Here is a 26,561-nt window from a genome sequence, read left to right on the forward strand (position 1 = left end):
ACAGTAAGCAATGGTTGTCAGAGGCACAGTGTCGTATATTGCAAGAGACCACATCTTTTATACAACAAAAGGTGTCGTACACAATATATAAAATTATTCTTTAGAATAAATAGAGCTGAAAGGTTATGAAATAATACCTCATTAAAGTACATTAAGCCTGTATGATTTCCTGGTTGCGAGAATTATGGGAGAATTACATGATACAGCACGATACAAGTACAGTAAATGTCTAATGCTGTTGTCAGTATTATTAACTGATCAGCCCCTAGGAGGAGATTCATTACATTTTCATCCTCAAGCATAAACACAAGTGGGCATCCACCTAGACTCAAGGAAGTGTTTCAACGTCTGGCTCGTAACCGCAACCATTTGCTGTCCTCAAGGATTCGGAGCGACTTTAGAATCATTCACAAGCCAGCATACATTCTACAGCTATAATAATATAAAGAACATGGATATTTAATTACTTGGTTCTACCACAGGGGTCCGAATTCTTCCCATCGAGTGCCACTGTAATGAGTTTGCATCTCAACCCATTGAACCGAATGGTGAGACAAGGGCTGGGCGCGAACCACAAACCAAAACGGTTCAAAGACGAACGTCTTACCATTCAACAAAAGAGCAAGCGCTGTAGTCAAGAGGTAAGTGTGGGTCTTATGCTGATTCAGCATTATTAACTCATCAGCCACTAGGAAGAAATGAATTACAAGAGTAAAACATAATAATAATAATAATAATAATAATAATAATAATAATAAGCCGTGGAATAGTTTCGGGTTTTTTTGGACCCTGGTAAGCTTGTATAGATCAAACATATTGTTCATTAATGCATAAAGCTGGGTTTCTGCTATTTCCTCAATCACAGACGTCTGAAATGTGCACAATATTGAGGAGAGTGAAAAAAAAGACAGTTCCGTTCATTTACTTGCAGTGAAACCAATTTGCAACTGTTCAACTGCTGAGTGGTTCAGTCCTTAAGATTTGTAAGAGTTGTACGCTCATTTGCTTGTACTTATAAATAACATGACAAGAGAGTGACCTTATTGTAAGCACACTTCAATGTAGGAGCATCCTGCAAAATGTTTTGTAGATTTTGTAGGATTCAGATCTGATTTCCAGTATTTTCACATACTCAGCTGGAACTCATAACTCTAAGACAGCTTTATAGTTCAGGCAGAGGAAATAAAGTGACACGGGGGACACTGCTATATTTGGCCACATGTTCCCAAGACCCCAACACTAATTGAGGGTAACCTTGGTCATGGTGGAAAGCACGACAGATGTTTATCTTGGAACTGACATACAGATCTCTTCAGAGGACAGAGATTGGCTGGATGCTAGGAAGGCGATCGGTTGCTGGCAGTAAGACAGTAAGATTACCAATTATAATCATTATTAGTTAATAGGGACAAGTGTACTTAGAAAGTATAAAGGAGGGCAGTACTTCTATAAGCTGTGTTAAAATAACTTATATTTGAGAGCCAAGCCTTATTGCAAACCTTTAAAAACTGGAGGTACCTGCAAATCATACAGTAAAATCATTCTGAAATACTGCAATCTGAGGACATGCATTGTTAAACTAAAACGACAATTCGCAAAGTGCACATTTTGTCATATGTACTAAGAAAAAATATGTTAATCAAGACTGCTGCAATATACTAATTTAAATATTATTTGCGTCATCTTAGCGAGATTTCTAGCGAGAGTTGTGCGACAATCTTTCAAATAAAATAGCGGCAGTTGAGTTGTGGTTTGCTGCAGTAGAGGGTGCCAAAGGATAACGTATATACATGCAAGGGTGCAACAGTCAAAATAACATTGTTTTTGTTAAATGTAAACGTAACCTGTACAATGCATTCTGTTCCGTTTTCATTTTACCTATTTTAATACTGTTATATATATAAAAAAATGAAAGGCAGTTTAATCCCATCAGATTACAGTGCCTTGCGAAAGTATTCGGCCCCCTTGAACTTTGCGACCTTTTGCCACATTTCAGGCTTCAAACATAAAGATATGAAACTGTAATTTTTTGTGAAGAATCAACAACAAGTGGGACATAATCATGAAGTGGAACGAAATTTATTGGATATTTCAAACTTTTTTAACAAATAAAAAACTGAAAAATTGGGCGTGCAAAATTATTCAGCCCCCTTAAGTTAATACTTTGTAGCGCCACCTTTTGCTGCGATTACAGCTGTAAGTCGCTTGGGGTATGTCTCTATCAGTTTTGCACATCGAGAGACTGAAATTTTTGCCCATTCCTCCTTGCAAAACAGCTCGAGCTCAGTGAGGTTGGATGGAGAGCATTTGTGAACAGCAGTTTTCAGTTGTTTCCACAGATTCTTGATTGGATTCAGGTCTGGACTTTGACTTGGCCATTCTAACACCTGGATATGTTTATTTGTGAACCATTCCATTGTAGATTTTGCTTTATGTTTTGGATCATTGTCTTGTTGGAAGACAAATCTCCGTCCCAGTCTCAGGTCTTTTGCAGACTCCATCAGGTTTTCTTCCAGAATGGTCCTGTATTTGGCTCCATCCATCTTCCCATCAATTTTAACCATCTTCCCTGTCCCTGCTGAAGAAAAGCAGGCCCAAACCATGATGCTGCCACCACCATGTTTGACAGTGGGGATGGTGTGTTCAGGGTGATGAGCTGTGTTGCTTTTACGCCAAACATAACGTTTTGCATTGTTGCCAAAAAGTTCGATTTTGGTTTCATCTGACCAGAGCACCTTCTTCCACATGTTTGGTGTGTCTCCCAGGTGGCTTGTGGCAAACTGTAAACGACACTTTTTATGGATATCTTTAAGAAATGGCTTTCTTCTTGCCACTCTTCCATAAAGGCCAGATTTGTGCAGTATATGACTGATTATATGAATAATTATTATTATTATGCAGCAATTTTATTTGATAATACACTTTTTTATCTTAGTTAATATCAGTCAATCAAAAAAGGTGTTTTTTTAAGATGCTGCTGGATTTGTAACTGCAACTAAAAATATAACTAAGTATTCCATAAAGACATGGTTTGTAAAATCTGAATAATTTACTTGACTAACTACACTGCACCAGGGAATTTTGAAATATTAACATCTGCTATCATGTTGATCTTGAAGGGGACCTAATTTGTTAAATAAAACATGACCTTAGTAATTAAGTGACTGTCTGAACCCTGGAGTCATAGCGTATCCTTAAAGTACACAGAAGTAATACAATAACTCCAATAAATCTTACCTAATATGTATTGCCATAATTTCATGGATCTTACATTTTACTATATGACATACATTTTCATTAATATTGATATTGGATGAAGGAATGCCGGAGACATTGAAAAGATGTGCCCAAGTCTGAATCTTCTGATTGAGTTCTTGTAAAGCAAATAAATGTCAAACAACTGGGATGTATGTTACGTTTTTCTAGAGAAATATATATCAGCCATTTTGTTTTCAGAAAGGAAAAACACACCCAAGAAAGTTGCCAAAATATAAATAAACAATTCATATACTTAATGCAGAGGCTTGTAAATAGTTTTAAGATGCTTCTATTCATTTTAGAATTGTATTTGGTATGCCATGGATAAAAGTACATAGCTTTGGAAATCTAGCCCACAGTATAAAAAAACGACACATTCTGAATTGTTTTTCCTAAACAAGAATTCAAACTCCCAATTGCAACTCTTGTATTTTCAATGCAGATTGTCTTTCTCATGACGGAAGTGCAGCACTGAAAAAAGCACAAAAGGCATTTCATTTTTTTTTTTGTTGCCAATTAAAATCAAATACGTTTGCATCTTTCATATAGGAAAAGTGTCTACAGAGTGATTGGAATAGATATTAGCTGACAATTACTGGGATTATTTTGCAAGCTTACTTACATTAAAGCAGTAGTGCCCATCAAAATAATCACTGCTTTCAGGCTTGTTTACTTCCAGTATGTACTTAAACTGTGTATATTCTCCATACAGGGTACACAACAGGAGTATGCAATAAAATGACTCGCCTACGGTATATCCAAAGCATGAAGAATAGCACGACAATTCCCCATGCATTATTTTCTCAAATTTAAAAAGGGTGAGATATAGCTTTCAACATCTATGCCACTCGTGTGTTATCTCTGGGAGATCATTATTTATTTTTATTTATTTTTTTAAATGGGATGGAGATGCATGAATTTTACCCTACCTGCAGTGCACTAGAATGGAAATAGTGAAAGCATCCCAAATTGGATTAGAGGGTGCACAATTCTTGTTTATATATATATATATATATATATATATATATATATATATATATATATATATATATATATATATTTGTATGTCAGAATGTACAAGTTCAAAACACCGCTGTATCTATGTAGTGCTGTCTAATATTGCTAACATTACTTTAATATTATGCAGTATTTGCTTTTATTAAGATTCAAAGTAAACTGGGCAATCCTTCACAGTGACATCAATTAGAAAGAATCATGTTTACCACGGTTGCTTTAAAATGATTTCTGTTACAACAATTCATAGAGTTCTGGAAAATGGGAGAGGTTTTATGTTACAATCAATATCTGCTATAGTCCACCATTATATCTGTTATTACAGTATGTGTTTAAAGTCACTTTTTTGCAAGTTCAGGTCTACTGTACTTGGGGCAGCAGTGTGGAGTAGTAGTTAGGGCTCTGGACTCTTGACCGGAGGGTTGTGGGTTCAATCCCCAGTGGGGGACACTGCTGTTGTACCCTTGAGCAAGGTACTTTACCTAGATTGCTCCAGTAAAAAACCAACTGTATAAAATGGGTAATTGTATGTAAAATAATGTGATATCTGTATAATGTGAAATAATGTATAATGTGATATCTTGTAACAATTGTAATTCGCCCTGGATAAGGGCGTCTGCTAAGAAAATAAATAAATAAATACTGTAAGAGACTGCACTGAGTGTAAAACCATTCTAGAGTTTTCCATTGGGCATAATTTTACAGGTTAATAACAATGCTGCAGTGAGTCAATTTGACATTAATGAAAGGCAGTACTAACAAGTGTGGGCGTGAGATAAAGAACCCTCTGCTACCTGCCAATGGAGTGAATTGAGGAGGAAAACTTTTAAGAAACCATTAGGGCATGAAAAGCCAAACCTTTTTCTATAGAAGGATCTTTACAGAAATTGTATTGGTCCGAACAAATTCCCACAGTGTACTACCCAGGAGAATTGAAAATGTAATGCAGAGATGCCATCTCTCCTTATTTAATCTAAATCTCAGTGAACAAAAGCTGCCTAAGAAAAGAACTGGGTTTATTTGCCCAAATACATATCACTTGTTCCATTCCACTAGATCAAGATGAAGAAGTGCGGGGTTCAGTAAATCCTTTTCATTTCACGGGGTGAAGCCAGGCCACCTGATGTAGTGTTTAAAGAAATGGAGTTAGTAACATATAAAACATGTAGAGAGAGGGGCTCCACCTCTTCAAGGCCCAACATATAGAAGGGGGATTCCGCCATTGAGGAGACCCGACACACAGGAGGGGGGTTACCATCTCTGAGGTAATTCGACATACGAAGAGGGGTTAACATCTCTGAGATGACCTGACATACGAAGAGGCTCGCAAACCAAAAAAAAAGAAAAACATGGATTAGTATATATTAAAACACATGAGAGAGGTTCCGCCTCTTCAAAAGCCCAACATGTAATAGAGGGGTCCCACCACTTGGGGGCCCTCACATAAATAGAGGCACAGGAACCTGAAAGAGAAGAAGACAAGGGATCATGCATGCTAAAGGAGAGGTTTGGCCGGGGGTACCCTCTGGCTTGTGGAAGCGAAGCTTAACAAAGGGTTGGAGAAAGTGGAATCGCTAACCCCCAGAGGAGACCGATGCAAAGGCGGTTGAGATTCTAGAGGAGGAGGAGGGAGGAGAAGGAAATGAAAAAACACAAGACAGCTAGAGAGGGATGACTGACAGCTAAATAAAGTAGATTTAATTGATGAAAGAAGATGATAGGATGCAGGGGGGGCCTAGCTCCACCCCCCGAACCACACTTAATAGGTTAACATTTTCTGTTGGTTTTTACTGCACCACACACATAACTATCACCTGTCAAATTAAAAAGCTGTCTTTTCAGACAAGCTCCTCGGTGCAATGTGTGTGGGAGGGAGATGTACCCTCAATTATTTAACAGGAGCTTTCAATCCCTACAGTGCAACTAAAATATTTCATGTCAAGGCCTTAGTAACAGGCGTTTTAAGAAATGTCTTTTTTGAAGGCTGGTGAGAAATTTACTGCAGACAGCCCAAAGAGGATTTGTATCCCTAGTCACACATAAACAAGCATTAAGCAATGCTAGGCATCTACTTATCCTTTAACGCTTTAGAAACCATACAAAGAGTGACTTTTCTAGTAGAATGGTTAATGATGTTTCCTGTATTGACACAACATTGAAAAATGAAATGTCAGCCCGGTCTGTCGCCATATTAGGTAGCTAGAAATGTTACTGAAATCACTGACAATACCTACCAGTATAATTGAATATTGTGTAGTGAATGGGAAGCCAATATCTCAAACCGTTTGGAAACCAGAAAGACCACAATTTGGCAGTTTCCATAACATTGAAAATATGTATCTCAAAACAGGTTATTATGGGATATCCCCTGCAGAGATGCTAAAAGATTTAATCAATTTCTAAAGGTCTACAAGAATGCTTGAAAAAGCTTATAAATGTAACTGCAGTTTCCTTTCTAGATGTAACTGTATTGTTATATTGGTGTATTTAAATAGCCTGTATCATTGAAACTGTATGTCCTTTTGCACTGTATTTTGTAGCAATTAGGTGACAGATAAGGAAAAGCCATGCATTTCTAGTGAGCTCATTTTTCAGAGTTACTGAGTCCAAATCGATAGCTGGGCCTCATACCAGGTTATACCGGGGTGATCTTTAAGAGAACTATTGAAAATACATTCTGAAATATGATTAACAAGGAATAAACTTTAGCTTTTAACAACAATACACTTGTCAATCATATCCCAGTAACATTCACACTACGGTCTAGGTCAATTCAATGCAAAGTAATTATTTATAGTTTCTGGTCAACTGTCCTGAAGGGATTAAGTTGTTCACATTTTACATACTGTACATATTCTTTTTGTTAAAAACCATTTCGGCCCAGCAGAGAACAAGTGGAATATGGAGAGAGTGATTAGTGCTAATGATAACTAGCTTTCCCCATTTATCTCTTATTTTCTCCTGTTATCTGCAAGCCTGCACACTTCCTGGTGCCTGAATGATGTGCTCGCAGACGAGCTGTTTATGCACAGCAATAGTGTCAATCAAAGAGCCGACACACGCTAGGGGTCAGAGGTCTTTTCAGTTTGACGAATTGCTCTCTTTCAGCAGAGTTTTTTTTGTTCTTTCTAATGTTTATGCATGTGTTCATGCTTACCAATAAGGTTTTACGACCCTTGTGGCAGGGTGGAAGCCCTGCAAGTGTAAATAGTGTTGTGTTGATCTATTGTGTAATTAAAGTTGAATTATTTTGCCAGAATCCATGTGGGGAATGTGGCTGGGGCCTTCACTGAATAATTGATGGTCAATCAAGCCCCAGCCACATGCTATATAAAAGGAAGCCAGGTCCTTTGTTTAGTTGGGTGAGTTTAGGGAGGTAACAGTTGAGTGACGGCGATGGCTCAGCCTGAACAATAAAAAAGTGTTTGTTTAGATGAATTATTGTTGTTTAAACCTTTTATTTGAATCTGGCTTTTGTCCTTGTGTTTTGTTTGCTCCAGTGTTTATATTGTTCCTGTTTGTTTGTTAATAAATGGGTGCATTAGCACTTAAACTGCAGCTTTCCGCCTCAGGGTCTGCTTCCTGCCATTTAACAGCCTTGGCCGTGACACTATCCTGTCACAACCCTACTGTGAAGCAAGTGCAAAGGTAAAGCCACATTCCGTAACCAAGTATTTTCATTAGTGTGCCCAATTAATTGGAGCCTGACCAGAAGAAACAGTCCCTGACGATTTTGTCTCCATAACCTGCAGGAGCACCAAAGACAATTCAAAACTGCCCGTTGAAAAAAACAAATGAAAATGCAGACATTTGGAATTTTCTGTCTCCCACCATCAAGTGTAATCACATTTAGCAAAGTGTAGCATAGTACTTACTGATGTGTAGAGATAACCTTCTCCATTCATGGCTATGTATAACCCTGTCTTCACGGCCTGAATAGCAACAACTCTGAGTCCCACTGGTATAAGGTTGAACAAAGCTGTAAACACAACAAACACCCAAACAAATATGAGCAAAGTGTTCAGAAAGTTAACTATTGCTATAGACAAACAAAAAAAAGGTGGTTTAATATATTGTACACATATACTTGGAATCAAAACATGATATATTGCAAATGCTACTGTTTTGAAATACAGTGAATGGGACTCACAATTTGTTTGTTTTTTTACATATTTTAGATAGTAAGAATTGTAAAAACTGTAAACCCTACTGTAATGATAAAACATGACTAATGCATCATTCATGTTCATAGCAACAAGGGATGTGCCCCAGTCATGTCATCTCGAAACTGCCACCCTAGATAGCTGCCTTGCCCCCGTGGGGCTCTTCAGTGGGGTACACCATTGCACATCATCATTCTTGGGAATCTGCATGCAATCTGTTTCAGCGACACTTACAAGAATTACTGCTGTCATCTTTGGTCCCATCAAGAGATCCATCTGGGTGCATTTGCAAGTAGTAGCCTTGCCTGCTATATAACCTGGTCACTATACCCTTGAGCTGGGGATCTGAAACACAGAAAGAAAAAAAAAATTTAACCTTAAATTTGTGAGCAGTTTGTAATAGGTTTTCTTAATTTGAAAAAAGCAACCCATTTATTAAAAAAATATACAGTATACTTAATGGATGTATACATAGTTTACTGTCTGATTAATGGAGGTTTTTCATACCCTGCTCTAACAAGCAGGACCAGCACTTGACACATGCTCTCACTACACTGGATCCTGGCCTAGCAATCAGATGCAAGCTAAGTGTTAAAGACAACATCCTCTTATTACCTTCTGGTGAGCCAACAGGGTTCATTTGTAACATACAGAACTAAGAAAAAGAAGGTCGCTGTGATCTAAAACCACATGATGTAAAACTCATCTCAGAACAATCTCATGCATTGTTTTTTCAGAACCAAAACATTGATCCCCAACATGTAAGAAGACTATAAGAAAATATACTACTGTGAGCTACGTTTAGAGTATGTGAAATGACTTGTGATTAATATCTTAGTTTATTGCAATAGTGGTGAGCAGTTCCCAAGATAGGGGTCTATTTACACTGATCAAAACAGAAGCATACTTCCTAAAACATGTATTCTTGCTCTTCTAACATCCAGGGGGGACATCAGCAAGATTAATATTATTATTTATTAGCAGACGCCCTTATCCAGGCTGACTTACAACTGTTACAAGATATCACATTATTTTTACATACAATTACCCATGTATACAGTTGGGTTTTTACTGGAGCAATCTAGGTAAAGTACCTTGCTCAAGAGTACAGCAGCAGTGTCCCCCACCTGGGACTGAACCAACGACCCACCGGTCAAGAGTCCAAAGCCCTAACCACTACTCCACACTGCTGCCCAGAAAACATTTGCGCTAAAGGGCATTTAAATATGTCATTGTTTATATCTGTTAAAACAGACCCCATTCAATCAGCTGCCAGGTAAAACTAGATTCAGATTTTCACTAGAATTTGATAAGAAACACTAATACCACAACATGATGATCATCAAAAACAATATCATATATTCATAACAACATTCATAAATCGACAGATAAAACTATAAGAAGTGTCAAGTAAGCAGGTATTTCATCTAACCTTCCTATCAGTGTTCTAATTACTAACAAGATATTGACAAACCAAATAGTGCCACATACAAAAAAATCAATGTACAGAAGTACTATTTGTTTATTTAGCAGACGCCTTTATCCAAGGCGACTTACAGAGACTAGGGTGTGTGAACTACGCATCAGCTGCAGAGTCACTTACAACTACATCTCACCCAAAAGACGGAGCACAAGGAGGTTAAGTGACTTGCTCAGGGTCACACAATGAGTCAGTGGCTGAGGTGGGATTTGAACCCAGGACCTCCTGGTCCTGGGTTCAAAGGAAATATCAACAAAGCCTTCTCGTAATCAAAAGGCTATGTAGTGGGCTAAACTAACGTTAACTTTGGTGAAGTTCAGAGGGCGTGAACCAGGGCTTCGCTATTTCCTAATTACACCTGTCTATCATCATTGACTTCATATTTAAACCCAGTCACAGCTCAGCTCTTTCTCTTGCATTAGCTTTTTTGCCTCCTCCTCCTTTTTTCATATGCCGCGTGCCTCTGTGTCGGTCCCCTCTGGGGGTATAGTAATTCTTACCTCCCCAACCTAGAGTTCTCATAACTCCACAGGTTCTTCGTGCAGTCAGAAGGGACCACCGGCCACACTATTCTTTCACAGCTCATGTGCTTTATCGTGCCTCATGAAAGAAGGCTCGGTCTTACTTCCTCCTGGGACGTGGCCCTCATACTCTTCGTGCTCGAGTCCCATAACTAACAATTATTTGTGTTCTTTCAGATTCTCTTTTGTTCCTTATGTCAAGGCTTCACATGAGCCATTCTGTTCTCTGAGGGTCGAACCCAGTCGCTAACAGACCCAGTCGTGAGGCCGAGCCTATAACGACACTCCGAGAAGTCAGAGGACTCGGATGCCCGGAGGCCGATAGGGCAAGCCTTGACTCCATAGGGAAGGCTCTCTCAATTAGAGTCCGGCCCATGCTTTTCTCTATCTCTCCCCTGCTCTAGAGGCTGAGCCTCGAATCCTAAGTTGCAAAACACCCCTACAAGTGAAGTGCTATTTGAGTTCTCAAACAGCACCCTAGCAGTATATATTTAGATGGTCTTTATTTTCTCCTGCAAATGCAAAAAGGATTGTCACTGCACCCCATGCCATCAAATTGCAAATCCGCAGGTTCTGTCTGCTTTTATGTATTCATTAAAGACCCCAAATGTAGAACTGAGTGATTCTGCAAACATGCAAATCTCTTTCATAGCCTCCAGCAAATCATATATATATATATATATATACAGACATGCTCAAATTTGTTGGTACCCTTACAGCTCATTGAAATAATGCTTCATTCCTCCTGAAAAGTGATGAAATTAAAAGCTATTTTATCATGTATACTTGCATGCCTTTGGTATGTCATAGAATAAAGCAAAGAAGCTGTGAAAAGAGATGAATTATTGCTTATTCTACAAAGATATTCTAAAATGGCCTGGACACATTTGTTGGTACCCCTTAGAAAAGATAATAAATAATTGGATTATAGTGATATTTCAAACTATTTAGTTTCTTTAATTAGTATCACACATGTCTCCAATCTTGTAATCAGTCATTCAGCCTATTTAAATGGAGAAAAGTAGTCACTGTGCTGTTTGGTATCATTGTGTGCACCACACTGAACATGGACCAGAGAAAGCAAAGGAGAGAGTTGCCTGAGGAGATCAGAAAGAAAATAATAGACAAGCATGGTAAAGGTAAAGGCTACAAGACCATCTCCAAGCAGCTTGATGTTCCTGTGACAACAGTTGCAAATATTACTAAGAAGTTTAAGGTCATGGAACTGTAGCCAACCTCCCTGGGTGCGGCCGCAAGAGGAAAATCGACCCCAGATTGAACAGAAGGATAGTGCGAATGGTAGAAAAAGAACCAAGGATAACTGCCAAAGAGATACAAGCTGAACTCCAAGGTGAAGGTACGTCAGTTTCTGATCGCACCATCCGTCGCTTTTTGAGTGAAAGTGGGCTCCATGGAAGAAGACCCAGGAGGACTCCACTTTTGAAAGAAAAACATAAAAAAGCCAGACTGGAATTTGCTAAAATGCATATTGACAAGCCACAATCCTTCTGGGAGAATGTCCTTTGGACAGATGAGTCAAAACTGGAGCTTTTTGGCAAGTCACATCAGCTCTATGTTCACAGACAAAAAAATGAAGCTTTCAAAGAAAAGAACACCATACCTACAGTGAAACATGGAGGAGGCTCGGTTATGTTTTGGGGCTGCTTTGCTGTGCCTGGCACAGGGTGCCTTGAATCTGTGCAGGGCACAATGAAATCTCAAGACTATCAAGGCATTCTGGAGCGAAACGTACTGCCCAGTGTCAGAAAGCTCTGTCTCAGTCGCAGGTCATGGGTCCTCCAACAGGATAATGACCCAAAACACACAGCTAAAAGCACCCAAGAATGGATAAGAACAAAATATTGGACTATTCTGAAGTGGCCTTCTATGAGTCCTGACCTGAATCCTATCGAAAATCTATGGAAAGAGCTGGAACTTGCAGTCTGGAGAAGGCACCCATCAAACCTGAGACAGCTGGAGCAGTTTGCTCAGGAAGAGTGGGCCAAACTACCTGTTAACAGGTGCAGAAGTCTCATTGAGAGCTACAGAAAACGTCTGATTGCAGTGATTGCCTCTAAAGGTTGTGCAACAAAATATTAGGTTAGCGGTCCCATCATTTTTGTCCATGCCATTTTCATTTGTTTTCTTATTTACAATATTATGTTGAATAAAAAATCAAAAGCAAAGTCTGATTTCTATTAAATATGGAATAAACAATAGTGGATGCCAATTACTTTTGTCAGTTTCAAGTTATTTCAGAGGAAATTGTGCATTCTTCGTTTTTTTGTGGAGGGGTACCAACAAATTTGAGCACGTCTGTATATATATATATATATATATATATATATATATATATATATATATATATATATATATATATATATATATATATATATTAGCCAATCTCAGACCCACAAGAGATTTCAATTAAAGTTAATCTTCTACACTCATTGTTTACATTTCTGGGTGCTAAACAGGACTGATGAAGTGATAAATTAAAAATAAAAAAGCACATTCAATGAAGCATGAAAATAGAGACAAATCCAAAACATCATAAGCAACAGATTCTCAGCAGCGTAACTCATTTGGAAAATTTCACTTCAAACTGTTAAATGAATTGTAAAAATTAATGTTCAACTACTACTAACCAAGCAAGATCAACTAAGTACAGCAATAACTTTCATATATCTACATTCCCAATATGCATTTCCAAAGAAGTCAGCAGACATGAATATATCTAATAACTGATTAATATGCACATTAAACAATAAATAGCTGTTCCAAGAAAAACATGTTTTAACAGCAATATTTATCCAGCAATACTGACAAGGAGAACCAGGTATATTTTCCACTTACTCAGGTTGGTCTTATACTTTCTGTATACCTCTGTGTCTTGACCTAGAAACCAGCCCACAAGAAACACAAATATAATCACTTAGATCTTAAGTGATTGAAGGGTGACAAAAATGCAGTCAAAGCCAAGAAGCAGGTATGTTTTTTGTAGCACTGTCCAAAAATGCATTAGACTTTCACCCATGGAGGCCAGGATTCAAATCCAGCTCAGGTCACATGTAAAGTTAGTGTGGCAGTCTCACTAATAGCTATCAGTGTACAGTAGTATAATAAACAAATACTAGTCAATTTAGCACCGACTTGGATGGGTGGTGAAACTAAACTGCTCCATTGCTTCCTTAGAGGGTGGTGTCCCTCCAAGGCAGGTTCAAGGTATAGTGGGGCAAAGTGGGGAAGCTCACATCCCCACTGCTTGTGCTACCCTAAGGATGAACCAATCAGAAGACAAGGACACATCTTAAAATTCCTATAAGTGCAATCATTAAAAAAGACTATACAACTATAAAATAAAGGGTTTTATTTATATTCATGGTTATGCAATGGATAATGTAGGGTCTAATGTTTATTTATATTCATGGCTATACAATTTAGGGTATAGAGCATACTGCTGTTCTCTCTCTGTGTTAAATTGGATCATCAGGCACTTGAATGGTCATTATGGGTGGAATACCATCAATTTATCACATTTAACTCCTAAGGGTACAAAAGAATGAGTATTGAAATTGTGATCATTTACCCAGGAGAAATACCCCTTTGAGGTTCAGATCTTGTTAAATGTGGTCCTAAAGGCCAACACTAACATACATCCTCCCAGAGATTACAGAATACAACAAAAGGATATATGAGAAGATAAGCCAGAAGCCGATCTGCCTGATAGCAAAAGCTTAAGCTTAACGATGCATGTTAATAATTTATATATCTCCCTGCAAGGATATAAATAAAACATTTCTGTTCCATGAAAATCAGATCACTGTGACCTGCATCAAAAGCATGCAGAAGCATGTAGCATCTCAGCAAATGCCTGTCATGCATAGTTGCATCAATACTCTCAATTATCAAGCCCTTCAGAGGCTAGAACTGTGACCTACTATAAAAACAAAAGGATTCCAATTGTACAATCCTCAAGACTTATCTGTTTGGACTGCACTTGTAGATCTCTTGATCTGTGCCTCCTACTGAACTGCATTCGCCTTAACCTAAGCACCATGTTAATGGATCCTCAGCTGATGTACTATCCTTGCACTATTACACTACTGTTATGTCATTGTAGGTATAAATTGTTGTAATCCTAACTTGTTGCATCTTATTTCATATTGTACTTGTGTAGTATAATTTGCACTTACTGTAAACTATACTGTATTTAAATTGTAACCCTGTACTGCCCTGTAATACCTGTAAGTCACATTGGATAAAGGCAACTGCCAAATAAATAAATAATTATATATATATATATATATATATATATATATATATATATATATATATATATATACTGTATCCCCTGAGAATCATGCAATAATTGCAATAGGGAATCTGATTTTAGGGTTCTTATGGTAAAACTATGAATCTTAATAGTAAAACAACTATCATATTATGAATCCTACACCAAAAGACGACTCCATTTTACTGTATATAAGGGTATACAATAGGATTCGTGTAAGTATGAGTTCTGATACTCGGATACCTTGTGTTATGAAATTGGACGAGTGATTCTCAAGACCTAGTTATAGTATTGTGTGACGTACTGCATGATGGGGAATACATGAATCAAAGATATTGGGCTATATTTTCAAAGCATTTCCCCTATTCTTTAATTAACTCCTATTTTTTGAAAGGATGAAAAACAAAACATTCAAGAGAACTTGAAATACATAACTTAGTTGTTTGGTTCTAGTTTTTGTTTAAATTATTATTATTTTTTAGAAAAGGAGTTGTTAAAAGACTGAAGTAAACACTTTAAAAATAGGGTCAGGTGCCTTTTTCAAAAGTGACAACCCATAAAACACATAAAACAAAATCAAATCAATATTTCTTTTTAAAAGATTATCTGTCTTTTTAAGTGCGACACACAAGACATGTTGACCACAGTCTGACAACATCTGAGACAAGGAGCTGGCTCGCTATTAGAGAACCAGGCAGCCGGAGTGCAGGCCGTTCTTTCACTTGTGTGCCCAGCTGGATTACAGAAATTAAAAGACAGCAGCTGGTTGGCTGAATAAGGTCCTGTGTGTGTCAAATGTTTCATATTAGGACATGCAGTGAGAAACTGAAACTAAACTGCAGGATGAATTCAGGACTAGGGACCTGGAGTAGTCCAAAAAAAAAAAGCCTTAGCATCCATTTTCTCAATCAGATGCTTTGGGACTTGGAGGTCAGATGCAGGGTGGTCTGATTGCTGCTTTGGGATCATGGTATAATGCTGAAGCTGTCTAGTTTATGAAGGCTCTCTTCATGATAATAACTGTGTGGAGGTTCCAAGTCAGCATTAACTGATGTGCTGAATATAGCGCAGGATGTGGCATATAAAATATGACTGATAATGAAAAATGACTGATAATAAATAATCAATTATGACTTAGATTTGATGAGCAAAACTAAAGTCTGAGCCTAAAAGATACTACAGTAGTATGAAAAAAATAAACACTAATTATGTAACTAGTGCAGTCTTTCGTTCTCCCATCTGAGATAACGAAGGGTTCCTATTTATGTAGTACAGATAATATGAGTTATGGCTAAACTTATACAAATATTCGATATTTTTATTTTACATAACACACTAAAATAACCATTGACAGAAATACCTGCACAGAGAAAATGTAAAAAATGCTTTTCTTACGCAACACAAAATATAACCTATTCGGTACAGTATTGGCGTCTTCACTCAAAATGAAGGTAGATTTGAATAAAAACAAGACTACGAAATCTAACTGTGTTTATTTGTAGAGAAATAGAGTTTCCTTCTCCACATTCTGCTCCCAAATCCTGCCAATGCCTACATATTCTGTGGGTAAAACACGTACAAACAAACAAACAAAAAAGAAATAAAACACACCTATACTTGTTGAAAGGTGGTGTATAAATATGTATTTGACTTCACATTAACAATGAAAGATAATTGCAGTATGCGCCATCTCAAATCTGTAAAAAATAAAATCACCACTGCTGTGGTTAATTTAACTTTAAAGGGTAAGCAGACACACATCAATCAGAAAGAGGTCATCCCTAGCTTTAGCTTCTGTTGGAAGTCAAAAATCACAGCAAGACTACCTTAGCACAAAGAAAACAGAGCCTTTCATTGTGGAATTGCCTAAAATGCCAAACCTATCATTGTCCTGTAAGGTTTCTTGATCTGTGCTCTGCTAGACTACAAATGCTCCACACCTTTTAAACATCAACCAGGTATTGTTTGCTTTACATGTGAGACAGACTGCCTTTTTCAATTTAATACAAAATATATTAAAAGCTATATCGATAGTATTAGCTACAACATTGTTTTCATGCTAAAACATTAATATCTAGGTTCTTAGCTTAATATCTAGTAGTTGTATCCATTTAAATCTGAAAAACAACTTCATTCTGCATTCTGACACACAATCTAACATCCCGTATTACACTGTAATTTCCCCTTCAGTAAATGACAGCTGGAGATAAATTCACATGACTAAATAAATAAATAAATAAATAAATAAATAAATAAATAAAACAATGGAAGCACAGAAGGAAATCAGTGAGCTACATTAAAAAACGAAGCAATGCCATACAGGGAAATGGATGCTGCAAACCCAGTCATGTAGACACTTGTAACTGGAATGGAGTGTAAGCAGAATTAATCTAATGTTTTAATGACAGTGAATATGCTAAGAAATGTTATTTAAGTACCTTTCCATCCCCACTAAACATTAACTTGAAGGCAATATTTACCACCTCATTAACTTGCACTAAAGTCCAAAGTGGTTGGCTCCGTGATATGTGATTTTACGTATTGCACTCATTGGCTATTTAATTGTCGTGGCTTATTATTATTATTATTATTATTATTATTATTATTATTTATTTCTTAGCAGACGCCCTTATCCAGGGCGACTTACAATTGTTACAAGATATCACATTATTTTTTACACACAATTACCCATTTATACAGTTGGGTTTTTACTGGAGCAATCTAGGTAAAGTACCTTGCTCAAGGGTACAGCAGCACTGTCCCCTACCAGGGATTGAACCCATGACCCTCCGGTCAAGAGTCCAGAGCCCTAACCACTACTCCACACTGCTGCCCTTATTATTATACATGCCAACAGTCCCTATATGGTGGGGACAGACCCGATTTCTCATTGGTCAGCGGGGATGATCAGGTTTGAACCGTTTGGTTAGGTTCCCTGCTGTTTAGAAATAAGCAATCTGCTCTGCACTGGCTCCATTGCCATGCAAAGTCCCTCTTCTGCATAAGGCCACCTGCTTCCAAAGCAAACCTACAGCTATGGCCAAATGTTTTGCATCACCTAGAATTTTAGGATTGAGACATCCTTTTGTTTTTTTAAACTATATGAACATAATTTAGATCTTTCATTTAACATCATGAATCAAATAAACTACAAAATGATATCACCAAAGTCTACTGAAAGCCATAATACTAGTACAGTATTTCATGTTGGATTTCAAAATGTCATATTTTTATCAGTTTTTCATTAAGTATATGGTCAAACCTTAAATATCATATCATATCATATCATATATACAGTATATATGTATACCGGTAAAGGCTCTCAGTTTCTATGTCAAGTTAACATAATGGAACACTGGTATTTCTTTTTTATACTACATTTAGATAAATAGTTTAATACAAAATATATGTAAGTATATAGTCAAACCTTAAATCAAAGCAAATCGTCGGAAACCCCCAATCTGTGTGAAAGCTATGAGCAATTACAGCTCTGATTTAGGGCTTTAGTTTTTTCTTTTTAGGGTTCTGACTTGTGCTGACCAAAAGCAGCCTCAGTAAGAACACAGTGTTCAGGATAAAACCAAACCAAAGTAGCAAGTCTCTGTTGAATTAAGGAAGTGACAATAGGATTGTGGTCTTTCAATGTCACCTGTGTTAGCTAGACCCCCCAACCAGTGGTTTAAGAGTGTTGGAATCTTCTGCACAAAGCCCCAGATATTGTTTGCTCTAGTTTGTCCTTCAGAAACTTAATTCTGTTCAAGGAAATGGCTGAATATCAAACAGAAAGTACACAGTGAGAGGCCTGATCATGTGGTTCGAGACATGCCTTCAACCTCTAAGAGTTGGAACAAGGATTAAAACTACCCAATAATCCATACTGAGAGCGCTAAATATATATATATACAGTATATACTGTATATAACCAGTCAGTACACTTTGATTTCAAAGCACAGTGACATATGTTGGATGTTTCTTCCTGAAATTTTGAAAACAATGAAGTATATTAATATTATTATTTACTTAACCCCATAAGGGTTAAGTAAATAATAATATTAATACTGCCACAATATTATCTTTGTGGAGAACTTAACTCAGCAAAACAGAACATACACTCACAGTACATTTTTACTTACATCTTATTTTGTATGTAATAGATTTAAAAGGTGCAAAATGTGCTTAATAATTGTAAGACATCTGTGGGTGTTTGACTCAGGGTGTGATGACACTAAATGCACAAAGTCCTTCGCCCCGGGTTCAAACTGAGCAAACACAGTGCTCCCTGCCTGTGAGGATAGAGATCAGTAAAGATGAACTAAGCAGATTGTAACATGCAACCCGCTGCCTCAAGGATGCTTTATAAACTGTGTGATCTACACACAGTCACACTGAAACAGAGCCTATGAATCACACCTGATTCAGTGGGGATTGGGGATACCACTGGCGTTTCTATATTAACTTTTTTTTTTTTTTTTTGCGTTGGTCAAAATGTGTCATTTTAAGTAAACAGCAGAATTGGTTGATCTTAGTCACATTTTAAGTTTCCTCTCTCAAGATGCGGTCTTCTGTATTAAACTGCCAATAACCTAGCTTTTCAGTAAAACTCAACACATTAAGTGGTGTTGTTACATAGTAATTATATTGTATAAACAACTGCCGTACATGTGAAAATACAGCACAATTACAATTAAGCAAGTTGTTGCATTGTAACCACACATCCAAAACTGTAAGTATTGTGCTGTTACAGTAGGTTTAAAATTCTAATTCTGTAGATGGTTAAGACATTGAAGATTTAGTCTATGTGCAAAATGTTTTTTAGTTTCTCCAAGGCATGATTACTTCTTTTTATTTATTATGTCATTTATTTTCTCTCCTGAAGTTCTTTTTTTTGTTTGTTTTAAGTTTTTTGTACAATGATTAATGGAGAACACTAAAAAAAAAAAAAAAAAAAAAAAAAACAAGGATGTTGCAAGAGGGGTTCTAGAATAGCAACCAACTGAGTTTCTTGGTGTGGAGAACTGGGCAACCAAAACTAAACTTTGGGACACCCTGATAAATCTACTGACGATAACATTGGAAATGAGTGTTTAAATGAAAACAAAAACAAGAACAGATTGAAGTTGATGAAATCAATATACTAACAAAAGTGCCAAGCCTTCTGCTGCCAAGTACAGTGACTAACGCTGAGCTGTGTGGTCTGAGAGCACTTATCTTAGCACTAGAATCATGAATGAATTTTGAAGTACAAGTGGTCTATATTAATTAACATGTCGCCATTCTTATGTTTTTACTCAAATGTCAACAACTGCAAATGCAAACAAGAACCTTTTATGCTATATTTAAAAGGACAAGCTTTCAAAGGTTTGAATTTGTCAAAACTTTACTCACCCCTTTTTTTATCTCAAGTTTTTCTGACATTCCATGTGTCATTAAGTTGGGATTGATTTGTGTGTGGTTTTGCCCTGAACAAATCTGGCAGTTCTAAGAAGATATATAACATGCCACCCTGTGTTGCCTGTTACAACTTAATTGGTTCAAGACCCTGCGCAAACACGCTAGACTTCAAGCCTCAAAGCAGTACTAACTCCCTGAATGATGATCTCATTTTGATGCATTGACCACATAAAACAAGGGATCATTTCTAAGTGAAATTCTTCAATTGACAATGCTTTTATTTTAAATGTTTCCCAAGCAGATTCCTTTGTTTATTGTTGCTGACTATCTTTCAGTTCCCTGTTGATTTATTATGTACAAAAACTTAAAATATCCGCTGATCATGTCCTACATCGGAACAAAACTGGATTGTTGAAAAAATCATCTTTCATATTCAGCAATACCTGTAGGTTTCAATAAAATCCAAAAATACTGACACCCTCCTTTGTTAAAATGCATAATGCTATAATTCATATTATAACAACTTAGCAAATGTGGATATATACGTTCTATATATAAAACATCTTCTCAAGTTTTCAGTAATGCTAATAACTGTATGTCAAAAAATAAAGAAAAGATCGTGCTCTTTGTTAAAACTATTTCCTTCATTTCTTGAATAATTTTATTGTATAGTGCCATAAACCTCCCTAAAAATAATACTACAAAAATAAAATGAGGCTGCAAACTTAAAGGAGTCATTTTTGTAGTTTCACATATATATATTTTGATTAATTATTTCAAATTTGATTAATTATTTCAAATATATGAAAGAATTGACGGCAACACACACACACACACACACACACACACACACACACACACACACATATTTATAAAATTACATATGGTGTATGCAACCCATATCGTTTCATTCAACTTGAAATTATAAAGCATTTCTAATTGGTATTTATTTATGTACCTCATTGTTATTAGCTCTGAAGAACTTAAAACAACAAAAAAACGCGATGTGCTGTGGAAATTCCCATCCAGTTTCCATACAAGTTATTATCTTGCTATGTCCCGCGGGACTGACAATCGGGTTGGATGAGTTGTGAATGCTGTGTAATTGCTGACAAGGGCGACAACGTATGTGATTTATTCTGAATACTAACCGAGAACGAGTAATCAGAAGCACTACGCAAAACACGTTTCTGGTGTTTAGAAAAAATTGTCATAAAATATGTTGCCACTAATATTAGAACATGATAGCAACAAGTGCCTGCTGCAGAAAAGCATGGATTAATATTATTTTATAATATTTAGCCCACACAATTACAATAACATAAAATAATAATAAAACATATCTGGTTTTGTCAAGTAAGTTTTTGGCAGAGCAAGGGTATATTTTGTGAATGTGTTATATTTATTTTCACTCAGCTGTTTTCACTTAAAAAAAACAGATTCTGGTTTATTGTGAATTTACATCTTGCAGATACTTGAATTAGAGCATTTAAAAAAAACTGATTTAAATGTTTTTAAAACAAAAACAAAAAGGCAAATAAAGGCAATGTTTATTTTTGCTAGGAGATCATGTCTATAGGATATAAACGCATACTCTGGCGCTGTAATGCTGCATCAGCGACTGCCTCATTTTTGTGTATTGGTCTCAGTTTAATACATAATCGATTCTGACAGCTTTAGCCGCCTGGCATATTTCAAGTAGTTAATATCGAGTCTGACATTTACTTGCACTTCATTTTAGACACAGACAGCTTTCGCTAACCATTACCTTCCTATCTCTAATACTACTGTACCATAAATAACTATTTCATGCCCTGCCTTACTTCACATGGTAGGCTACTTGCCAATTACTATTGTTAATATTATCCTTGTCACTTCCAAGTTAAAAGGCCATTTCCGTCTTAAAACCTGAGCAAACTCAATTATAATTCCTTGCAACATACATAGCATTTTCACACAAACACACACACACACACACACACACACACACACACACATTATATATATATATATATATATATATATATATATATATATATATATATATATATATATATATATATATATAAATAGATAAGTAGTTTAATACAAAATATATGTTTCTCATTTCCTGCAATAATAACCTATTTTGGGGGAACACTTGAGCCCTTGCACCTCTTTAGATGCTTTGCATTTCCGTGACTATTCCTAATGTTGTCCTGGCTGTCAAGTTGTGCATACAAAAAATACCTTGCTCATTGTACAGTATATGATGCATAAATTTTCAGACCTTGTCTCCGTAGCCTCCTTTTCCTGAGGCCGAAGATTCTGACTTTGGAGAAAATATCGACCAGGTTCCCATTGCAGAGCCCCCGGTTCTTGCTAGGACTCTTCTTCCTCCTCCGATTGGGGGCGGGCCGGTCAATGTGCTGCTCCCGAGCCTGTCTCTTCTGCCGGATCAAACCGCTGGCAATCGCCGCTGCCATGTCTCAAAAAACAATTCGACACGACAGGCTCCCCGGTGCAGGTTCGCTACAAAATAGTTTGTGTTGCTTGGTTTCTTTACTGACCCATGGTTTTAGCTAATATGTCCCAGTAGTTTTTGTTTCATATATTAAATACGCGTGTCGTTTCCAAATGTCTGTTTAAAGCCTTTTTTTCTTTTGAGAGATGCATTTACACAGTTTTCCCATATCTAATTCATACCAGGTCATCTTGCTAAGGCAGTTATCCCTTAAACCTTGAAAGAAGCAGGAATAGGGTTGGTAATGACTATGTTTAAATTACCCATGCCTGCATATTTCCTTTCGGTCCAAAGTCTATTCAGTCCCGCGACTTGGCTGATGAGTCTCAACCGGTTTAAAATCACAATCGAATCTTTCTCAAGCCTAATTGCCACATTCTTATACGTGCTGAATTTCCCACGTCTTTTAGAACTCAGCACGCTGGACAGCAATTTTCATACCTGTGTGCAATCAGCCACCAAAATAAAAGCTATTTTCTTGTAATTATTACTTCTGAAGGACGCCTACTTGCCATCCAGTGGTGAGTTGTGATTGCTATATCCCTTCTTAGATATTCACCAAGTTGAATTGCAATCCGCGCCAGTTTGTTAAAAGGGGGCTATTGCACCCAGCCATCATAACAAGTATATTCCTCTTGCCCGTTTTTAACATTGTTAACTGCTAGTTGCCAGAATAAACAATTTACTTAACAGGCGGCGATGTCAGTTTTACCTGTGTTTCGGTAACTTCCATACACGACAGGGTTTCCTGAAGCATTTTCATTCAAGCTGTGTTCTTCTTGTAATTCATTGTACACAGCATTTAAGAAATAGTCTCTCCTGGAAATAAGACTGCTTAGATTTTCCAAAAACGGTGACTAATGTTTTTTTTTTTTTTTTTTTTTTTTTTAATCGTATGTAACAAAAGCTGGTATGATCGTGTGAAGATGACGTCTGACAGCAGCTCACAAATAAATAAACTTTAGGAGACTCACAGGAGCGGATGCAAAATCAAGCCTTTATGGATAAGCATTTCAAAGTGATCAACAATTATTTGTATAGGCCAATAAAGCAACAACCAAAAAAACACGAAAGACACGGCAACAGGGTGCTCTTTTTTTCAATACCGAGCCACACTTCGCTTTATATCCAGACTCCCGCTCGGAAGGAAGGAAAAAAAGGATCTGTGCTTCTGAGTGTACAAATCTGTTACCGTCTGTGAATCAAGAACATCAACAAGTATCAATGACTTACTCCTCCTTTTCCCCCGTCCGTCCTCTCACCAGTAACATGGCACAACATCGTGCCATCAGAATGATTTATCACAAGCAAGAATCTCAATGAAAGCACACGGATGTTGCTCCGTATAGGTATGAGCTGGTAGTAAAAATCAACACTTAATGTAAGGCAGCTTCAGCTGAGCAAGAACAAACGCCCCCGCTTCAAACGAGATCATACTAGGAACCTCTATAGCTACTGCATGGCACATTATTATATAGAAACTGGATTCAATAAAAGGTACTGTAACAGGAACAGTTCCAAGAGCATTCTCTCGTCAGTGCTTACAGTAGCCTACAACTTAATAATTTCATATAAAAGTGCACCAAGCACGAAGAAATGCATGCAAAAACCTTCAATTTCATCAGAAGTCATGCATTTAAAGCAAACTGGTAGTTAAAGGCAAATTACACATCTCACTGGCCTTACACGGCTGGCTAAGTATATACCCGTTAACCAGTTTAATACCCATTGTCTATTAAAGTTATACGTGAATAGCATTCACGTTTTGAGTTTTTATCTTACCGTACCAAGACCGGCATGATGCTACGTTCATTGCAATTTTAGAGACGCATTGCATAAAACACAGTGTGTGTATAAACAGAAATGTCCAAAAAAATGCGTAACAGATTTTCGCATGAAAATAAATGATTTTCACATACTGTAGGAGGAATGCTTAATGAAAAGCTGAGGTTCACCAGAGGACAACATCGAATGCAATGCCGACTGTGCCACAGTAAAGGTATTTGTCAATCAACTGTGTTATTCGTGGTTGCTTTTTTAAATTGCAAATCTTAGAATCTAAGATATATCCATCCTATGTGACATTTATGATCGCTACCAGCTGATCTTATTTACTCGTTAATCATTTTTTTATAAACATGAAAAGGTTAGATGATCTATCTTTTAGTACTATGATGATGTCTCGATAAAAAAAAATCATTATATGCTTGAATACATTTTAAATGATCTAATCTGCAAATTTTACAGGACCATGGTCAGCGACTGGCTTGCCTTTCGTAAAAGTTATTCTGCACCGCAGTTTCAGAACCAGGGACACGGCTTGTGTAATAATAATAATAATAATAATAATAATAATAATAATAATAATAATAATAATACAATTCAATTTATTTTCCAGGATATTACATTTATGAATACCAAATCAAATCAAATTAAGACTCTAGCCAAACTGGAATAGTAGTACACCATGTACTGGATATAATGCAAGCATACACTCCAGGTCTGTCATCACTTCTGATTTACATGCATATCACTAATGAAACTCCAACCGAAACACAAGATAAAAAAACTCAAGAGAGCCATCTGCTGTTTCTCCAAGTAATATAAAAAGCCTGTCCTACAGTGGATGACAGACATTTGCTGCCAAGTTGTTAGCTCTAAAAACGCAGAACTGTAATCACAACACTTATTTAATTTGTCAATAATGAAAATATCCCAGGAAACCCGCTTTATTTTGGATAACAAAATAGCAAGCTAAAGGTAAAAACATGAGTCATGAAAATTTTAAGTTGAAAGCAATCCAACACATGGTGCACTTTCATGTTTTGCAATGTTGTTGTATAGTATCTTAAAACATTTAGTCGACACAACTACCTGCTACAACTGCTGAAATAATGCAATAGCCGAATTAGCCACACCACCCACAATACATGATATTCCCCAGAATACGTTCTTAAAGTCTACCTTTATATTGTAAAAGACATAATTGTTGACTCGATTCCCTAGTCACCGCTCATCATTGCTACCGGAATAACAATTATTATTATTATTATTATTATTATTATTATTATTATTATTATTAATAATAATAATAATAATAATAATAATAATAATAATAATAATAATAATAATAATAAATAATACATGCTCTACATAAAAACAAATACTTTAAAATAACTAAGTGCATGGAAACTTCTTTTTAAAAAAAAGTTAACTAGATTGTATGCTATCTACAAGAACGACAGTAAATGCCACTTATTCCCAACAAGCTCAAGCTGCAGTTATACATTTTACCACCAGTGGACACTATCAGCCCAAAAATAATTTCACAGAATTCTGCACAGCAGCAAAGTGGTCTAAAATCAAAGAGTAACAACCCCAAAAGACAGTAGTTTTACATAAAATGAATTAGCCCCATAGCACAACATAACACTACATATGTACAGTAGATGTCTTCCATTTACACATTTATTTGGACACAGATGACTTAAAGCTTATCAAGACAATTAGTTAACACTAAAACAACAACAATGCAGTGCAGTATGTGTTTCCAGACTACAAACACGTAGGAAACAGAGTAAGAGCATTTTGAAAACCCAATCTTAGCAGGTACATTACATCCCAGAAAATACAATCTCAAACTTTTCCACAAAATATATTACTTGTATGAAATACAATCAGCTAACACATACTGATACGTGGCTTGACTTTAAGATCCAGTCTCTGTTCCAGTCAGGAAATTGATCTCTACATAATGCATGAATGCAGATGATGTAGTAATGAGTGTGTTAGGTGTTATTTGTGCTGTACTTTCTTTGGGGAACAAAACTGGACACCCTATAATTCAAATATGTTGGGGTTCTATCTACATACATGCATATATATATATATATATATATATATATATATATATATATATATATATATATATATATAT

General features: G+C 36.6%; 1 protein-coding gene across 4 annotated transcripts in view; it reads right to left on the bottom strand.

Annotated features, from left to right (window-relative positions):
- The window catches only part of LOC117406964 (fibroblast growth factor 14), a 214,184-nt gene that overhangs the window by 35,797 nt on the left and 151,826 nt on the right, over positions 1–26,561 (bottom strand). For 2 of the 4 annotated variants that reach the window (XM_034011456.3, XM_034011451.3), the window contains 2 exons: positions 8,670–8,780; positions 8,148–8,251 (listed from right to left, as the gene is read on the bottom strand). In XM_034011456.3, the coding sequence (XP_033867347.1) occupies positions 8,148–8,251; positions 8,670–8,780 (215 nt within the window). Of the gene's footprint in view, positions 1–8,147; positions 8,252–8,669; positions 8,781–22,390; positions 24,073–26,561 lie in introns of those variants that run through there. The other 2 variants (XM_034011452.3, XM_034011457.3) reach the window with 2 other exon arrangements.

This window comes from Acipenser ruthenus, chromosome 8 (assembly GCF_902713425.1).
Source record: "Acipenser ruthenus chromosome 8, fAciRut3.2 maternal haplotype, whole genome shotgun sequence".
Taxonomy (NCBI): domain Eukaryota; kingdom Metazoa; phylum Chordata; class Actinopteri; order Acipenseriformes; family Acipenseridae; genus Acipenser; species Acipenser ruthenus.